The sequence below is a fragment of the Amia ocellicauda genome, chromosome 10, assembly GCF_036373705.1.
Source record: "Amia ocellicauda isolate fAmiCal2 chromosome 10, fAmiCal2.hap1, whole genome shotgun sequence".
Taxonomy (NCBI): domain Eukaryota; kingdom Metazoa; phylum Chordata; class Actinopteri; order Amiiformes; family Amiidae; genus Amia; species Amia ocellicauda.
Genome location: NC_089859.1, coordinates 10183938 through 10204563, shown reverse-complemented (window position 1 = coordinate 10204563; position 20626 = coordinate 10183938). Strand labels below are relative to the sequence as shown.

Sequence of the window (20626 nt, the reverse complement as noted above, 5' to 3'; positions counted from 1 at the left end):
TACCCCTCTTTCAGCACCACTGTTATTCGACTGACTGTAGCCCATCTGTTATCTCAATTAGTAGAATATGAAGTTCCTTCTCCGAGGTTTGGAAAGTAATGCCCCATGGTTATACAACCGTTACAGGCAAACGGATATATGTACACTGCTTTAGTCAAGGTTTGTCACTGTATGAAACTTACAGTTATCACTCTTCAAAGTCCAATACCTCATCAGGAAAAAGTAGGCCATGCACCAGCTGATTAAAATTCATGACTGAGATGTCTGGTCAATATCAAACTTTGAAGCAGGGTTGAAACAGGATTTATCTGTCCAGCCACAGCACACCCATGCAATGAAGGAAACCAGTTGGCGACAGAAAGCTAACTGTTGTAGTAAGAGTACCATTACCTTTATATGATATAGGCCTAAAAAATAATATATAATAAAATTCCTGCCTCATAAGGAATATGATTTTTCTTGATTCTTCAGTTTCCCAGATCAAAATTGTAATTATGTTGGACGTGAGATTTCCAAGCATATTTGTATCTTTAACTGAAGCTTGAGAAAGAGTAAATAAGGGGTAGCAAAAATCAAGTACAGATAATTTATAGCTGTTTTTGGATCACCAAAACTGGTCAGGAAAAAGCATTTTGTAGATGCAATCTATATTTTACTAGAGTGTGTTTAGTTAGCTTCATCTGATTCCAGTTCATGCTGCATTGTTCGATTTATTGTAATTAGTCCACACACAACTGTAATCTAATCATCTTACTGTGAGTTGTTATGTCATTTTCAAGTTCAGTTAGTGCCCCATTAATAGTGTAAAGCCACTCCCTTGCAGAGATGTTTTCTCCTCTTTAGAAAACAATACTCAATACTTACAAGTTTACTCTCAAGTTTAAATGTACTGTTCTGAAAACATTTAAGTGAAACTGAAGCATTGTATTATATATCAGAAACTTGATGGTTTACTTATTTACTGATTTGAAACCTGATGCAACAGGGTGTTGTAGGTAAAGAGATCTTATACCATCCCACATGAAGTCTGGTAGATTTAATCACTATATTGAGAACTGCAAAGCTGCAGAGTTTAACAAGACTTACACAGAGGACTGTAATAACACAGCTATCGAAAAACCTCAGATAGAACTTCACCGTTTTTAAAAACAGAAACGAAAAAAAAAGTAAAACTGTAAAAGCAGACTACAGAAGCCATTCTGATATCAGGGAAGAAAATCAGCTAAGCTTTCACCATTAGGCAGCCTCCATTGGTCCGTCTCTTCAAATAAAGAAGAAACGGAGAATCAAAAGACTAACAAGACTAGCTGCCACAGCTCCCACCAAATATCCTTTTAATTATGTTCTCTGTCATATTAATAAGAGAGAGGCATTAATAAGGCATCAAGAATCTCATTAAAGAGAATTAGGCCCAATCCGCTTCAGAAAGCGCCTCTCTTCTACTTTCTGCAGGAGTGCACTGCTAGCTCTGCTGATAAATGTGCAGTGACAGGCACTGACGGTAACACAGCTCGGTCCCTGGGAGTTGACGGATCAGACAACTCATCACAAAAAAACGTGGGAAGATATGAACGCGATGCAATTTAAAGACACAGTGTTGGTACTCACTCGTCTAACGTCTTTCTTTTTGAGCTTATTGGATTTATGGAAATAAAGGAGGTACAGTATAGTAACAGACATACCTGGAGGGCGGGCGGGGGGAACTTGGTATTTGTAAGCTTATCAGTGCCCTCTTCCACAGACTGAAGAGAAGCAATAAAGAAACTCAAATGGTAGTCTTGGAGCGTGTGTATCAGTATGATAAAACAGATTTTATGGGGCTCTATATTGTCTAGCATAGACTCTAAGGTAATTACGGCTGAAGCTTGAGAAGAGTTTATGAACAGTATTTAATCGTCCTGATGGTAGAAAAGACTTGGAATTTGGGGAAAAAAGGTATACTTTGCTTTTCATGTGTGTAAAAGCACCTTGAACGTCACAGAGCTTGCTGATTGGCCAGCTCGAGATCCCAGTCCGCCAACATTTTAATAACGTTTTTGGACTTAAAGCATACTGTACATTTGTAATTCAACTTTGTTAATCTATAAATTTACTTTATCCAGCTTAAAGATAACCAAAATAAACTGCATGGCAAACTAAAATGGCATTTCAAACAGGTTGTGGCCATGGCAATGATGAAAAACATTTGGGAACTAAAGGAAAATTGATGGGGCAAACAAAGACGAATATACAGTATAACCTATACAAAAGGTTCTCGGCTGTTACTAATAAAAATCCCCCCTGTCTTCCTTGATAACTAACAAGTATACTAGTTTAGACATTGATTTACCAATGTACAACCAAAAGTTTTTTGGTTTCACTCCAAATCCTCTGAAACTAAGGATTCCTAATGCAGCAACACTGATGCAAACCTGCTTACACTATGCAGATAACAATCGCAGCCTCGACTTCAAATCATCTAATTTGCATTGAACACTGCGGCCTAAAATGATGACAAGAACTCCCAAGGAAAATGTATAAAGTGACTAATTGAATTAAAGAACTGGTGGGCCTATTCAGAAAAAGCTGATAATCAAAAGAAATGTTAAAATAAATAAACAAACACATAAATAAATAAAAGATATGAAAGCTCTTGGATAGTCACCCAAATAAAAATACAATTATTTATGACCAAAGTCAGTGGAGCTCAAAAACAACAGGTGCAAGCCAGTAACCAGATGGTCTCCCACACAGACTCAACATTATCAGGTTTTACACAGAACAAGAGTACGAGCAGACCCAGTGTATCAAGTGCAAAGCCTGGAGATAGAGGATAGCTTTTTAAAGTCAATAAGAAGTCTAATAAAAAGAGTCGATAAATTGCATAAAAAAGCAAAACTGCAGTAGAAAAACTACACAGCAACTGACTTCAATTTAAATATTCTTTGAGCATCATACACCAACCCCCCCCCCCACACACACACCCCACCTACACCTAGTTAGCAGACTCGATCTCCTGAATACACAACACAGCAACAGGTTGTCTTCAGTACAAAATATTGGGCTGGAACACAAAGACTTTAATCCAGACATTACACATGATGTCAGTTCTTTACTAATGGTAATATTTTTTAACAATATGCAAATCACAGTCAAAGAAAGGTATGCGTGGAATAACTTGACCAGGGCTAGGAAGCACAAAAGACATTTTGACTTCCTTTAGAGCCAAAATTATGAAAATTACGTCCATAAATATTTGGACAAGGACACAACTGTATATAGGGAAAATGATTAGCCGATGTTCATATAACATAACAGATGTGTTGACATTTACCCTGTCATAAATTAAATAAAAGTGTTGCTTCTGATGAGGCTTCTAAATTCGGCTCATATTAATTATACAAGTTATTGTTCAATATATTTGAATAAGAAAATACTTATACACCCCATTCAGACAGGATAAAAGGCCATCAATTTGACATGGTGTATTTTTAAGAAATGAAAGGTATGCAAAGTGAAACCCGTCTACAAAGCCGATACATTTCTTTCCTGTAACGGAGGAATTTGAATGAATGCGGAACCAGCGTTGGTGGCATTAATTAATGAATACTGTGGTAACAGTTTCAATAAGAACACATGATCTGTGAGTTCTTTACAGAGTGTGTTTAATAACGTACAATACAGGAACGCAGTAGGATAATATGCACGTCAGTGCACAGGCTTCATGCATTATGCGTATGTTATCTGAAATGAGCGGGGAAGGAACATTTATATATTTCAGACAGACGAGTTTCAAAACATTTACTTTTAAAAATCCGTTTATTAACACCGTCTGCATTTTAAAGATTAAAAATGTCAATGGAAGAAGTGTGTTTCGTTTTAAAATCAAAGACAGAAAACACTGCGAGCCATAGAGCCTGATGTGGGAGGACTTCTGTCTGTTTTATTCTTCATGCTTTACGTGATTGGAGACAGCGTAATAAATACACTTTTCTGTTAAGAGATATTAGGAAGAGCTAAAAGTGTATAGACAACATTATATTCAGACAAGCATTACGTTACTGTATGGAAACGTTTCCATGTGCAACAATAAAATACATATTTGCTATTTATTATTATTATTATTATTATTATTATTATTATTATTATTATTATTGTTATTGTAACTAGTTAACTAAAGTGTGCGCGTCTCAGTCATGGCGTTTATAGAGTTACAGACGCATTTATTAAACCAGTCCTTAATGTTTTAGAGGGAAACCCAGATCTGCTGTATTTATGTATGTATTCATTAATTTAACTTGTCAATGGACACACGTTAACTGAATCGTGTTCGCCTTCATATTGACTGTCTCTGCGGGGCTGTTATACAACAGACTGCACACCATTCACAGGACAACAGCCTGAAACACCAGCCAGCTGTTCATAAAATATGATTAATCGGCTGCTACCGCTGCGATTATTATCCTTCAGTTTATTTTTAACTAGTCACGGCAACGGGGTCCTGTGCAATCCGAGTTTTTAATACACTCGGATATTAACCGTAAGCAGTAAACATTTAATTGTTTCTGTACGAAGATTTCACTCCATACTGTTAATAAAACTGTAATTTCTTCGTGATCCCACACGGCACTTGAGATTATATCTTCCCACATAATGTCTCTGATCTGTTCCCTGTCTGTCTGTAGTCCAGTCACAGCTCGCTGTTGAAAGGCACGGTTTCCTCATGGGGTGACGCGCGTCTGGCAGCAGACAGTTAACCGGCCAGCAAACCTGGACGCTCCTGAACCAGTGGAAACGGGGCATAAGTGTGAAAGCTCTCACATTATATACAACAAAGCAGCCTGGCACTATTATCTGTCATTGACACGTCACTGGAGAAAGAATCGTTAGCCTATAATAAAAATAGGTCGTAATCGGCCATTTTAAAATAGTCGGCCGATACCGATTATTACATTTTTTGCCTATAATCGGCCGATTAATCGGTGCATTCCAGTTATGGTCCAGTACTATTTGAATGTATACTGGACCATAACAAGCTTGCCTTGCTATTAAACAGCTTTAATCACAACGTTTTGAGACACCTTCCAATTAGATGGACTGTTGTCCAATGTTGGATAAGAGAATACATCCAGTTTAGGTTTTTCAATCTAAATGTGGACAATTTAATGTTGAGAATGTTTTGATGTCGGGATTAATTGACAACTTGCGTTGTTATACCGGCCAGTTGCCGCACATTAAGTGTAAGAGTTATAACTAATGCAAAGAGCAACACAAAGAGATGCATGGAATAGTTTTGTAAGAAACTATTTTTGTAAGTAAGAAATGCACATACAATACAGAATGCCACACAGGAATTTAATTAAACATTAGAATGCCACCTAGGAATTTCATTGAGTCAATTACTAGAATTGTTAACAAGGTTTTTTTTGTTTTTTTTTTACTTTTAAAAAGGACTGATTTTGATTTTGTCCCAGTATTCAATTAAGACTATTTTCAACCTACCATTCATCTACAATCAACCCGAAGTATGGATAATTGTAATTATTTATTGAGACAAATTTGTCATGTATGGTATGTTCCAGAAAATTGTTACTTTCTGCCTCATTTCTTAGATAGCCTATTAAGTCGCTTATTCATTTTAACTCAAAGCCAAGCTTGAGACTGCTAGTGTGGGTTTCTACCTCTATCTGGAAAGTGAAATTAATTATATTAGAAACCATACTCTTTATTAGTGCTTTTAGATATATCACTACATACATTAACAAATACTTTCACAAACAATGTGCTACTGGAGGAAATTCTACACAATAACAGTGTTTCCATTGGTCACAGACATTGTAGACCAAGGGCTATTAATCAAATCATAGAAGATGGAAGACTTCATACCCATATTTCATATTTCATATTATTAGTGTACATTTTCTTTGAAATTAAAATTAAAATATCCCAGCAAACCATTTCCATTAATTTCATTCCAAACACTTATCTAGCATACAATATGGTAATCTACAAATTGTTTAAAATTTGAAATAAATTAAATAAATTAAACTGAACAGGACCGCTACTCCTGGTTGAATGAAAGAATTTGGAGGTGTAGGCTAAAGATTTTTCTTAATTGTTGTTACATGGAGGGAAGAAGTTTTGTGGTTAAAGTTCCTTGAACTGCCAAAATGATTCCACAAATGCAGCATGAAGCCACAATTTTTGGAAAATATCATTTTCTCTCACCAGTGTAAACTGAGCACCTTTTTTCAATACTGTTTTTTTAACAAAAATAGCCAACTGCTATAAAAATATCAGTCTTCAGTAAGTAAATTCACAATCACAAAGGCTACTGACTTATTTCATGTAAGCTTTCATTAATTTGTTTTTCATTCCTGCCAAAAAATGGGCAAAAGTACACTGCAGTGAAAATGCTTAATAAATACACCTAATCTTCTTAAACAGTATTTTCCTATTTCTGAATGCTTACAGGAACAGAAAAGTCTTCTTGACATCACTTTAAATTAATGATATATCATTTTTAAAATTACGATTATACAACAAAGTGATTTGCTAAGATGCTACTTTACTTGGAAACAAATAATTGATGATGCCTGGGATTTATTTAGGCTATAGAGATTTCTTTCCCAGTTATAAATAGAACATTTAGCTTCCAAGACAGTTTCAAGTTGCAATAATATTTTTTTTCTGCAGATATAGGCTTTGACCTATATTTTGCATAGTGGGAGCTCAACCATAATCCCTTTTGAATGATTAAACATTGACGTTGCCCATGGCAGGGGTCTAACGGAGCTCTTTATTAAAAATTTATAAAAGGATGACTACCTTTGAACTAGGAAAATGCGTCACTAGTAAGCCTGTATGATTTTTGCATTTGTTGTTGTTGTTGTTGTTCTTCTTCTTCTTCTTCTTCTTCTTCTTCTTCTTCTTCTTCTTCTTCTTCTTCTTCTTCTTCTTCTTCTTCTTCTTCTTCTTCTTCTTCCACAATGGATCAGACTTGCTCCGGCAGTTCAAATTAATCTGATTTTCAAAAACATAGCCTGGGTATGTTCTGAGGTTAAATCAATAAAAAATAATATATAGATTTTGATTCATGGGACCTTATAATGCAATTTCTCCACAATAAATTCAGTCATAACCTTCAGTGCCTAAAATAAATACATGGGCCAGAGCAAGGAGAAGTAAAATAACGTATTGATCATTTAGGTCATAAAGAAATGTTTTGAAGGATTCTAGATAGTCAGTTTTTTGAGGGTGATTCCATAAGAATGTAGACATTTATGCTAATATTAAAAAATGCCTAATTGGTTCGGCCAGTGGGCTATTTTGGTGCTCTTATACAACATATTACAGTATTCATCATGGTTTTCATGCAGTCATTGAGGAAAATCATTTTGAGGTTAATTAAAATTCTAAGTTATTTTGTGTATCAAAAATGTTTCCTTATTTTGTGGGCCATTTTGCAGACAGATGGAAAAACGTCTAACCTTTGCTTTAAATTACTTGGGGGCATTAGAGTACTGTATTATGAATGCAAAACAACATTTATAGATAGGAAAAGCAGTAGCTATAAATGTAAGTTGTCAAGTAAATATTAATTAGTAAATCCCCTATGACACACACATTTCTAAAACATTTGTTTCAACTATAAGCACTTTAAAGTGAAACACCTCAGTTGCAATTATATTTATGAATTAGATCAAATTACATGAATGTGTTTCCCTACTGTAAATATTTCTCAAGCAACACAAAGTGATAAAACACTAAATCAAGACAGTAAGACTGTCATTAGGGTAAATGCTAGTCTAATTAATCTATAATAGACCAATGTGTAACAAGTACCACTTCAGAGATGAAGTCAACATTTTATTAAATGTGGTTTTAATGGGGCAAGATACATTCAGTGACAGGACTTAATACTACTAAGGGATCTACTGTCTGTGTAAGATATAAAATATAGTGTGTATTAATAAGTAACGAGAAAACGTCCACCGGTGGTGTTAAACTTGGAAAAACAAGTGAAAATGCTAAACCTTTTCTCTGCACAATGGAAAGTGTCTCTATTCACACACTGAATAATAAAGCAATGGGTGGTAAACGGGTAGCCCTAGTAACAGCTTTGTATTCCTCCTTGCTCTTAAATCTAACCACAGTGCGCAGTGCTCTTACATGTGGTTTTCAACAGAAGAAAAACAGATACTTATGGCTCATTTATATTCCTTTTTCGTGCGGTTTCCCAGTCACACAATGATTTTATGAATTGCAAAATACTTCAGAATGCTGTATCTACTTGTACAGTGTTGATTCAATGGAAAGCTTACTATCTGTAGGTGCGCTTGCTTCATTTCTTTTGTTCTCATGCAAATGCAGACATCCAACCAATGCATAATGATCTGTATTCCACTAACCCAGTTTTTATTGCTCATACTGCTCTAACCGAACCCGGCCAGCCACAAGACATTAAATAACAATACAGTCTCACATCATAATATTCACACTGGAAATCACTCATCAAGTTTAGACAAGTTAGGGACACGTATAGCTTTCTTAGATAATGCGCCTGCTTCCTTCCCTTACCCATCTACCTCTCCTGCATCAGCACCAGCAGCAGCATCATCAACAGGTGTCCCTTCATACTCACCCACTTTAAACTGGGACGTGTTGTCTTCCGGATCCTGGTGTTCACTGGCGAGCATTGAGTGCAGGATGCCGAACGAGTTCTGGATCCCGAAGATGGAGCCATTGCACCAGGTCGCCGCGAAGACCACAAGCCAACCGAACCCGCCCTCGGGTGGCACCGGCCCGGCTGCGGGTCCGGGGGGCGCAGCATTGGTGCCTGGGCTCGGGGTTGCTGGTATCGTCTCAGGGCATCCGATCTCGATGAGGTGCACGCTGTTCCCGTCTTTGGGTGACGTCTGTGCCCCGTCCAGGCCAGCGGGCTGGTCTTCGAGGGGTGGCTGCCGTGGATCGGTTTGCTCTCCAGACGGAGCTTCGCTTCTCGGCGCGTCCGACTGCCGCTCTACCCCCCGCTTCCCCAGCCTCTCCTGGTCCCTTCCACCGGGGTCTCCGGTAGCCACTCTCGGCGACGCATCATTGTTATTCTCGGTGCGCATTCTTCATACACTGTAAACCCAGCCCGTATAGGTGGATAGCAATAAAAAGGTCAATAATATATTCCGAGAGGGATCTCAAAAATCTTACAGTGATCTAATCACAACAGATACGTGAGCGCGTCATTGGTTAAATGCATCCACCTGAGGCGCAACAGTGCTCAAACTCTTGGTTGTCAAATGCAGTGATCAATCTGTAATACAAACCTTCGCGAAGGAACGAAAATGCACAACGAAACTGCATGATCTAGTCTCTGAGAAAAGCTCTTCCGCGCTGTGAAAGTGAAAATGTTGTTTTCAGGATATGGTACACAAAAGGTCTCCAGGGGTCCACTAGGCTATCGGAAACAGCACTTTTTAATCCACTTTGAATGAAAGGAGTCATTTGCCCGGAGATCAGCAGTTTTGACCCGCACCGCAGCCGGGAGTCAAGCCGCCTCCTCTCACGTGTTTCACATTTGACGCGCACTGGCTACGTCTGGAAACGTGTGTCTGCGGCTGCAACATCCCACTATCCGACCATAAAACAGCCTTCATTCAACCGGCAACACATCCACCCGCAACCTTTAAACCCCAGCGGGCTGTGCTAACACAACACAGCGGCTGGACATCCAGCAGGTACAGTGCTGAGGACTGAACACCGTCCGCCCTCCCGACGCGTCACTCACTCCAGTGTTTTGAATCAGGCAGCCGTGAATGAATGACGTTGCCACCCCGTTACGTCACATGCAATGCAGGTTCTGTGGCATTAGATTCGCGTTTTTGTAGCGCAGGTTTCCGCAGTTCTGCGCAGATCAGCAGAGTCCCACCGATCCCATTGGTGGAACAGCGCAGAACTGCGCAGAGTTGCGCAAATATACGCTACACGAATGTGACCTATATTTTTTCGTTTTCACTTGATGCTGAAGTAAACTGAGCAAGCAATGACGTAAAACATTGAATGAAATAATAATTACAAAACAACAACAAAACACCTGCCCAAGCTTTAAAGTGAAGTACCGTTAAGAAAAGCACGCCCTGTTTTATAGCGTTATTGAATCATGCCTGGGGACACGCTTTAGTCGAGTCTAGCTAGTTTTGAGAGTTGTATTGTGATTGTGTGTGAATAGGAAAAGACAGATTAAATTATACACGTAGAAACCTGCATCAACATTCTTAATCCAGATCTCATTCCATCATATTTATATTTTAATTGTAAACTCACTACATACAAGCATACATTAATTAGAGACGGCAAACAAACGGCATTGATTTTATGTACTTAATTTTATGACCTTCAAATAGGCCTAACAAGATACCTTACGGTCTTTATTTGGCAAATGACATGCCCCTGGGACACATATAGAAAATACAACAGTTGTCCCTCACACACAACCCATGTTTCTTTTATGTCCATAAATAACAGTTCTGTCCCAGCCTAGGTCAAGTCATCTCTAAGACTATAAATATACTTGTTATTTAAAGAATACAAAGTTGCTGATGACACCAGGACTAAATCAGTGCGTGATTGCAATGGACTAATAACTTCTACATAATCCCCAAGTGCAGATTACAAATACTCAAATTTGTAACAATCTCCAGATGAAGACTACTACATTAAACTACCGAGCACTTTAGACAAAGTAGAATTACTGTACTAACTCGAGTTAGTAAAACGAGAACCTCATTAAATAGGATACATATTTTAATGAAATTATTTTATTATTATTATTATTTAATTCAAATGCAAAACATGCAGGCATCTTATATGAAAGAGAGCCTTCAAATTCATTCAGTGAAGAAAGTGGCTCAACTGTACAACGTGTGAAAAAAGGAAAACAAGTACAGTAGATAGTGATAGTCAAGTCCAACCTTAACTGAGATGTTTATGCTTTGGAAAATGCTCATCACCTGCTCTTTTTCACCTCAACCTATCAAAACTGCATTTCTGATAACAGGGTTTGTGTTCCTAGATTTAAGATCAAATGAAATTAATCATAATATTATAAAACATGTATTCTCTTATCTGATCCTTTAAAAATGACTTATAATAAACTATAATCAGGGACGGCTCTAGTTAGCCTTGATTAGTCTTTGTTCAAGTCTTTTTCTTTTTAAAAGCAAAATATTCTCCGCTTTGGATAGCATACAGTTGATAATAATAATACAAACCATACATTTAATTACAATAAGACACACACACACACACACACACACACACACACACACACATATATCTATATATAGGGCTGACAGTCGATTAAAATATTTGATCAGTTAATCAATGGGCATTAGTTCATTAATCGTGCACTTTATAATCAGCAAACTAAATTATACATGTTTTTTGATTGTTTTAGTTTTGTATAAATACATGCACACATGAAACAATGTAAGACTATCAGTGTTAGATATTGCAAAAATATGAATGTACACGTTTTGAACAAATATGCAAATATGTTGGACAAGTATATTTTTGCAAAGTACAATACTGAAACTAGTATTGCTTTCATTCATTTCTGCAACAAATACTGAGTGTACACTTGCATAGACTTCAGTGTCTTCTTTCTGCCACAATGCACAGCATGGCTGAAGCTGCCATAACTAAATATGCCTGTACAGATAGTATTTACACTCTCGATCTTCTTTCTTGCTTTTGTCTTTCCAAACTCCAAACTTCACCACATAGTCTCGCTGCCAAACGCTCTTTATATAGTGTACGATTGCATCCCGATTTAATCTGATTTCATCTGATTTCACATGATGAATTCGTGCGATTTCACGCATTCACATTTCATGAAATCCAACGAAATCGAACACATTCGGATTTCAGATTTTCATCTAATTAAATGTAATATATTGCTTGTCCAAACAATATATTACATTTAATGAGATTAATCATGTTGGCTAAATAATGTTTCAAACTGTTATCTATGTTTAATTTTAAACATTAAAATTGTAGTGGGAAAATTTACTTTTATTATTTTTTCTGTATATTATTTCTATATTATTAATTGTTTCAGTTTTGTCTATGAAACAATCATTTGTTTGTATTTACCCCTTCGTGGGAACTACTTTAATTAATATTTACCCTATATTTGTATCGTATTAATTGTTCTAGTTTTATCTATGCACCCATCATTTGTTTGTATTTAGCCCTTCGTGTGAACCACTTTAATTATTAGTTTACATGCAAGAATACTACAGAAATCTACCAAAGTCATGCTACCCTGCCTCCGCCTCAAGGTTTCTTGGATTGTATAGAAAACAATTGTCTTCAAGTCACTCTGCCTCTGCCTCAAGGCTCACTGTTTCTTGAATATATAGGCCTACAGCTATTGTCTTTTGAATACCTGATCAACAACTGTATTAGTATGCATGGAGTAAATTGGACTCATACAGCTATGGATCTAACTGGATTTGCTGTAACCTACTGTCTATCAAAGATACAGAGGAGCTTTTTCCAGCTCACATCTCTAGTTCTTTTCTTTACTTCATGTGAGAGGAGAGCTCCAAGTTAACTTGTATTTCTTATTTTGCATAATAAACTTGTTACTCCTTCATTGGTGTATCCTGAGATTTACTGAAACCACTACAAAATTAAAGATAATTGAATTAAACTTTCAGCAAAACCAGCTTAAAGCATCTTTAAAATAATTCACCAGTAATCTCCTTGGTAGGCAGTGGAATTAATTTAAAATAACTACTTTCTAATCATTTAATCTCCATCAGTATTTAGATAAAACATAATATTAAACATCCATTTACATTTGTATAGTGTCGAAAACGAAAACCACTATTGTTTTGCATGCAGACATTCCCTTGCAGTACAGCAGAATGGGAAAGAGGTTTCAGCCTTATGAATAATATTTGTATGACAAAGAGGGCTACATTCTTGTGTCTAACATAAGCAACCTCATGATGATGAGAAAACAGATAACAAAAACTGATAACATGCCACAGGTTAACAACCAGTCCAGTCAAACCCTAAGAGAGATCAGGATAAATGAGGAGGAGGTACTAAAGGGACTAGCAGAATTAAAAACAAACAAATTACCTGGGCCAGATGGTATATTTCCAACAGTACTTAAAGAAATGAGGGAAAGTATTTATAGGCCGATAACTCAGATATTCCAAATGACACTTAGAACAGGGGATGTGCCAACTGACTGGAAGACGGCAAATGTCATACCAATCTACCGAGCCAGGAAATTACAGACCAATCAGTCTCACCTGCATCACTCACTGCATCAAAAATGATTAGAGAGAAAATAGAGGAGCATCTTAATGAAAACCATATTCTTGGAGATAGTCAACATGGGTTTAGACAAGGCAGATCGTGTCTTATTAATTTATTAGAATTTTTTGAACATGCAACTGCAGCTGTAGATCACGTGAAAGCATATGATATGATATACTTAGATTTTCAAAAAGCTCTTGATAAGGTTCCACACCAAAGACTGATCCTCAAATTGGAAGCTGTAGGCATTCAGGGTAATGTAAGTAGATGGATTATGAACTGGTTGATGTATAGGAAGCAGAGAGTGTCGATTAGAGGAGTTGCTTCTAACTGGAGTGAGGTTGTTAGTGGTGTTCCACAGGGATCAATACTAGGGCCTGTGCTTTTTCTAATCTATATTAATGATCTGGACTCTGGGATAGTTAGCAAACTTGTCAAATTTGCAGATGATACTAAAATAGGTGGCTCAGCAGATATAATCTCGGCAGCACATGCAATTCAAAGGGACTTAGATATATTCAGTTATGGGCCGACACCTGGCAGATGAAATTCAATGTGGACAAGTGCAAGGTATAACATTCAGGGAACAAAAATGTCCACTATAATTACACTATGGGAGGAATAGAACTAGATGAAGTAACACATGAGAAAGACCTAGGAGTCTATGTGGACTCCTCACTTTCTCCATCCAAACAATGTGGGGAAGCAATAAAAAAGGCAAACAAAATGCTAGGGTATATTGTCAAAAGTGTAGAATTGAGAACAAGGGCAGTAATGTTCAGACTGTACAATGCACTAGTTAGAGGTCATCTGGATACTGTGTGCAGTTCTGGGCTCCACACTTCAAGAAGGATATCGCTGCTCTAGAGGCAGTTCAGAGGAGAGCAACCAGACTTATTCCAGGTCTGAAGGGAATGTCCTACTGAGAGACTGAGGAACTGAACCTTTTCACCCTGGAACAGAGGAGACTACATGGGGACTTGATCCAAGTCTTCAAAATCATGAAGGGCATCGACCACATCAAACCAGAGGAGCTTTTCCAGATCAGCAGGGACACACGCACCCGTGGACACAAATGGAAATTGGGCTTCAAGGCATTCAAACCGGAAAACAGGAGACACTTCTTCACACAGAGAGTCGTCACAATCTGGAACAAACTCCCCAGCGATGTGGTAGAATTTGGGAACATTTAAAGTCAGACTGGATAGGATCCTTGGATCACTCAGTTATTGATGGACAACAAACAAGCATGATGGGTCGAATGGCCTCCTCTCATTTGTAAACTTTCTTATGTTCTTATGATAAACCTTAATGGCCCCTCACTCTTTTTATTTATATCATATGCAATTTTACTCATCCAAATAATTTTTTGACTGCCAATAAGCCTGTTTTAAATTAACTAAAAGCCTTTATACTGGTAGCTTCTTGTTTTTACATCAACATTTAATTTGTTGTTCTATTCATCTAAAAAAACATTTCAAACAGCAATCATTTAGTCTGATTCTGTCCTTATTCTACATGTGTCATTGCTAAAAAAATATAATCCTCATGCAACTGCAGTTTTGTGATCTGCATTTGACAGATAGGTCTGTAGCCTATACCGAAATGCAGCCTACAAGCAATAATGAGCAAACAGTTCAGCAGACTAATTTGTGATAGTGTTAGGGTAACTATTTTCATTTGAATGACTATTTTCTGCATAATGACCATAATGTCGGAGCATTGCGAGTGAGTGGTAAGCACACCTGACCCCACTGTTCAAATGTGCGTCTCTGTCCATGTCAACAGTGAGTTGCACAGATTATCCGTGGGGAATACTAATTGTTAAATGTATACATTTACCGTTTTCTCACATTTACCGTAACATACATACATACACGCACACACACACATATACATATACATATACATATACAGTGAGGGGAAAAAAGTATTTGATCCTGCTGATTTTGTACGTTTGCCCAATGACAAAGAAATGATCAGTCTATAATTTTAATGGTAGGTGTATTTTAACAGTGACAGACAGAATAACCAGATTCCAAACTCTCCACCATGGCCAAGACCAAAGAGCTGTCCAAGGATGTCAGGGACAAAACTGTAGACCTACACAAGGCTGGAATGGGCTACAAGACCATCGCCAAGCAGCTTGGTGAGAAGGTGACAACAGTTGGTGCGATTATTCGCAAATGGAAGAAACACACAATAACTGTCAGTCTCCCTCGGTCTGGGGCTCCATGCAAGATCTCACCTCGTGGAGTTTCAATGATCATGAGAACGGTGAGGAATCAGCCCAGAACTACACGGGAGGATTTTGTTAATGATCTCAAGGCAGCTGGGACCATAGTCAGCAAGAAAACAATTGGTAACACACTACGCCGTGAAGGACTGAAATCCTGCAGCGCCCGCAAGGTCCCCCTGCTCAAGAAAGCACATGTACAGGCCCGTCTGAAGTTTGCCAATGAACAACTGAATGATTCAGAGGAGAACTGGGTGAAAGTGTTGTGGTCAGATGAGACCAAAATCGAACTCTTTGGCATCAACTCAACTCGCCGTGTTTGGAGGAGGAGGAATGACCCCAAGAACACCATCCCCACCGTCAAACATGGAGGTGGAAACATTATGCTTTGGGGGTGTTTTTCTGCTAAGGGAACAGGACAACTGCACCGCATCAAAGGGACGATGGACGGGGCCATGTACCGTCAAATCTTGGGTGAGAACCTCCTTCCCTCAGCCAGGGCATTGAAAATGGGTCGTGGATGTGTATTCCAGCATGACAATGACCCAAAACACACAGCCAAGGCAACAAAGGAGTGGCTCAAGAAGAAGCCCATTAAGGTCCTGGAGTGGCCTAGCCAGTCTCCAGACCTTAATCCCATAGAAAATCTGTGGAGGGAGCTGAAGGTTCGAGTTGCCAAACGTCAGCCTCGAAACCTTAATGACTTGGAGAGGATCTGCAAAGAGGAGTGGGACAAAATCCCTCCTGAGATGTGTGCAAACCTGGTGGCCAACTACAAGAAACGTCTGACCTCTGTGATTGCCAACAAGCGTTTTGCCACCAAGTACTAAGTCGAAGGGATCAAATACTTATTTCCCTCATTAACATGCAAATCAATGTATAACTTTTTTGAAATGCGTTTTTCTGTATTTTGTTGTTGTTATTCTGTCTCTCACTGTTAAAATACACCTACCATTAAAATTATAGACTGATCATTTCTTTTTCAGTGGGCAAACATACAAAATCAGCAGGGGATCAAATACTTTTTCCCCTCACTGTACATAATCTGAAACGGAAGCCACTATAGACAAGGCACATGCCATGAATATTAGCAAGGGATTACAGGGATCAAGTGTTCAAGTTACTCCTGCATTTTTGTCACACTTGGTGCTGGAAAATACCCTAGAAATATTTTAAGACCATGAAGTTATGAATACATCTTAATGTTTCCTAAGGCGTAACTCCTGTAATTTCGAAAATCATAGTTTTATGTGTTGTTATGGTGTATAAGGATACATTCTGCTCTTCCAAATCAATGCTAACAATTAAAAAAAAAAAAAGGAAAATTTAAAACTTACCCAGTAATGGTGAATATCTAACTCCAAATTGTATGTCCATCAGTGTGTCCGGATGTGTCGTGTCATGACACTCTGGATTGCGGAAAAACTACACAATCAACAGATTTGTCTTCATCATGGCAACTATTATCAAGTCAACCAAGTGTTCATGTTGCATGGTCTTACTCCTAGCACTTATAGTTTCCATAGACAACATGAAGTGTTAATGTGTCCACGGCTGCAGGAAAAACAGTGAAGATGGCGTTATTCTTTTTTACTTTCCAACAACATACTTGCCAAATTTCTTTCCTATTTGATTTTGGGACTACATACTTACAATCTCCCCTGCACATCGCATTAATCTCCTCTAGTTATTGGAAAGTAATAAAGAATAACACCATGTTCACTGTTTTTCACACAGCCATGGAAACTGTTAAACATCATGTTACTATCATAACATGCCATATGAATTTTAGCCATAAAGAAATACTGATATTTATTCAATGTACCTTGTTTATTATATTTCGAATTAAGATACCTGGTCAGATATCAGGTTAACATAGTAATCACCTATGCATGTCTTTGTGTGAAGCCATATTTTAAAACAACATAGCTATCCAAATGTTCCTTAAAGAAAAACATTTTTGACCACTGTGTATGTAATTTAATGAGTCCTAATCAAGGTTCCAACCACAATCTTTGATTATATTATGGTTTCCTCAGCCAGAACCATAAATGCTGTATGAATGTGTTTCGTAAAGGCTACACCACAAATTAACAATTCTTTCCATAAATGTGTATAACTTTCAGGATAAAACTCCAATAAACCTACAAACAATCAACCATACACACAACAACAAAAATAAGCTGTCTGAGTCTATAAGATTCATAAATAAGCATAAGCAGGGAGAATATCAATGTTAAATGTTGAATGTAAGAAATTGACTGTGGTGCTGTCATTAGAAAATGTACCAGTGTGGTCATATTTTGTACTTCTAGATGGGTTTAAAACCTAAGCAGTTTTTTGGTATAACATTTAGCTGGCATATATGTATTTTTAATTAGTCCCACAAAGAGGCATGCATGGTTTTCAAAATTGCACATAAAAAAAGGCTGCTGAATACTTGATTTAAAAATAAATATATAACTTTTTAAAGCCAAAAGCACAACATTAATTGTTGCTGAATGCTTGTTTAAATTTTTAAATACATTAAAGGCATGTATTGACTTTTGAGTTGATTTACACAGTATGCACATTTTTGTTACTGTTTCCTCCATCCCCATAACCCTTTAAAATTATGAATCTAGTTTCATGATTTAACTCAAGATACCACCAGATAGAACTGACCTTCCATGTACTCAATCTCTCTTCAACAGATCAGGCCAAAATACCACTCATGACAATGGCTCTCAAACTTTAATTTCAGTTTTTAAACATGATATTCACTGTTGGTAGACTTGGTAATCTACAGCAATCTATTTCCAATCTCTTTTTAAATATAGCTTCCCTATATGGCCAGGGTCAGGCTTGGATCAGCAAGTCCTTTAAATGTATATGAATAGTTTTCCCACTAACATCATATCTCAGTAGCAGACGAAACTGACCACCAAACATTTGGCAAAACAATGTATATTGATCTCCTGTTGGTATCAGTTATTAATCTAGTTTATTATGGTTTATTGAGTCACTTCCTTTCAAAGTGTATATACAATGTTTACCGTATCTACACTCACCTAAAGGATTATTAGGAACACCATACTAATACTGTGTTTGACCCCCTTTCGCCTTCAGAACTGCCTTAATTCTACGTGGCATTGATTCAACAAGGTGCTGAAAGCATTCTTTAGAAATGTTGGCCCATATTGATAGGATAGCATCTTGCAGTTGATGGAGATTTGTGGGATGCACATCCAGGACACGAAGCTCCCGTTCCACCACATCCCAAAGATGCTCTATTGGGTTGAGATCTGGTGACTGTGGGGGCCAGTTTAGTACAGTGAACTCATTGTCATGGTCAAGAAACCAATTTGAAATGATTCGACCTTTGTGACATGGTGCATTATCCTGCTGGAAGTAGCCATCAGAGGATGGGTACATGGTGGTCATAAAGGGATGGACATGGTCAGAAACAATGCTCAGGTAGGCCGTGGCATTTAAACGATGCCCAATTGGCACTAAGGGGCCTAAAGTGTGCCAAGAAAACATCCCCCACACCATTACACCACCACCACCAGCCTGCACAGTGGTAACAAGGCATGATGGATCCATGTTCTCATTCTGTTTACGCCAAATTCTGACTCTACCATCTGAATGTCTCAACAGAAATCGAGACTCATCAGACCAGGCAACATTTTTCCAGTCTTCAACTGTCCAATTTTGGTGAGCTTGTGCAAATTGTAGCCTCTTTTTCCTATTTGTAGTGGAGATGAGTGGTACCCGGTGGGGTCTTCTGCTGTTGTAGCCCATCCGCCTCAAGGTTGTACGTGTTGTGGCTTCACAAATGCTTTGCTGCATACCTCGGTTGTAACGAGTGGTTATTTCAGTCAAAGTTGCTCTTCTATCAGCTTGAATCAGTCGGCCCATTCTCCTCTGACCTCTAGCATCAACAAGGCATTTTCGCCCACAGGACTGCCGCATACTGGATGTTTTTCCCTTTTCACACCATTCTTTGTAAACCCTAGAAATGGTTGTGCGTGAAAATCCCAGTAACTGAGCAGATTGTGAAATACTCAGACCGGCCCGTCTGGCACCAACAACCATGCCACGCTCAAAATTGTTTAAATCACCTCTCTTTCCCATTCAGACATTCAGTTTGGAGTTCAGGAGGTTGTCTTGACCAGGACCACACCCCTAAATGCATTGAAGCAACTTCCATGTGATTGGTTGGTTAGATAATTGCATTAATGAGAAATTGAACAGGTGTTCCTAATAATCCTTTAGGTGAGTGTATGTTCTGCACCTGAATATATAAGGATGTGATATAGTTACAGAAATCAGGCTTTAATCACTTTACAACCAAATGTTTATTGTTTTGATAGTATCATATGCTCTTTTAATTTTAATCCACTAGATGGCTCCATAAGACTTAATTTACCCAACAAACAAAGCCATACAACCCTTTAACAGCTCTCTGTGCACACACACACATCTGGTTTAGTGAGACCAGTTTCAATGTATTCTTCACCCAAAAAGGACAGCCACCTGGTTGGATAAATAGATTAAACTTTGCATTGATATGTATTTGTGTTTAATAACAAACTGAGTATATAACAAAAACAACTTTTATGTAAAGGAATAGGGTTGGTGTTTTGAAGAAGATATGGTATAGTTTTGATTCTAATTGATTGTACAGTACACCAGTACAGTAAATCCCAACATCAAATTTGAAGTGTAGGATTGTGAATTAGATCATTGCATCTTTGGATGTGTTTACATGGAAGAGGTAGAAACTGTTGCAGAAAACGCTGCTTGTTATTTTTGACAGAGGTCACATCTACTTTGTTTTCAAAAATACAAGTAAAAGTAGGGTATAAGAAAATTTAGGTTGTCAACATTTTCCGAGCATCGGGTCAGATAAACAAACCAAAAGCAAATTCAGTGGAACTATGTTCATTTCCACAGACCTTTGTGCTCAAGCCAAAATAAATAGGTGAAGATCAGGGTTAAGCGAAAAACAATCATTACTTATATCAGTGGCGTCCTGCCATCGGAGCACGTGCCCCACCATTTTTTTTCAATTGAAATATTTTATTCCAAGTCTATGTA

The 20626-nt window shown here is 37.8% G+C and overlaps 1 protein-coding gene across 2 annotated transcripts in view; it reads right to left on the bottom strand.

The window, feature by feature from the left end:
* The window catches only part of slc16a2 (solute carrier family 16 member 2), a 42831-nt gene extending 33064 nt beyond the window's left edge, over positions 1–9767 (bottom strand). For both annotated transcript variants that reach the window (XR_010820117.1, XM_066714950.1), the window contains exon 1: positions 8624–9767. Coding sequence is in view for 1 of the 2 variants with exons in the window: in XM_066714950.1 (XP_066571047.1) it covers positions 8624–9095 (472 nt within the window). In the remaining variant the exon portion in view is untranslated. The remainder of the gene's footprint in view (positions 1–8623) is intronic.
* Positions 9768–20626: the final 10859 nt, after the last annotated feature.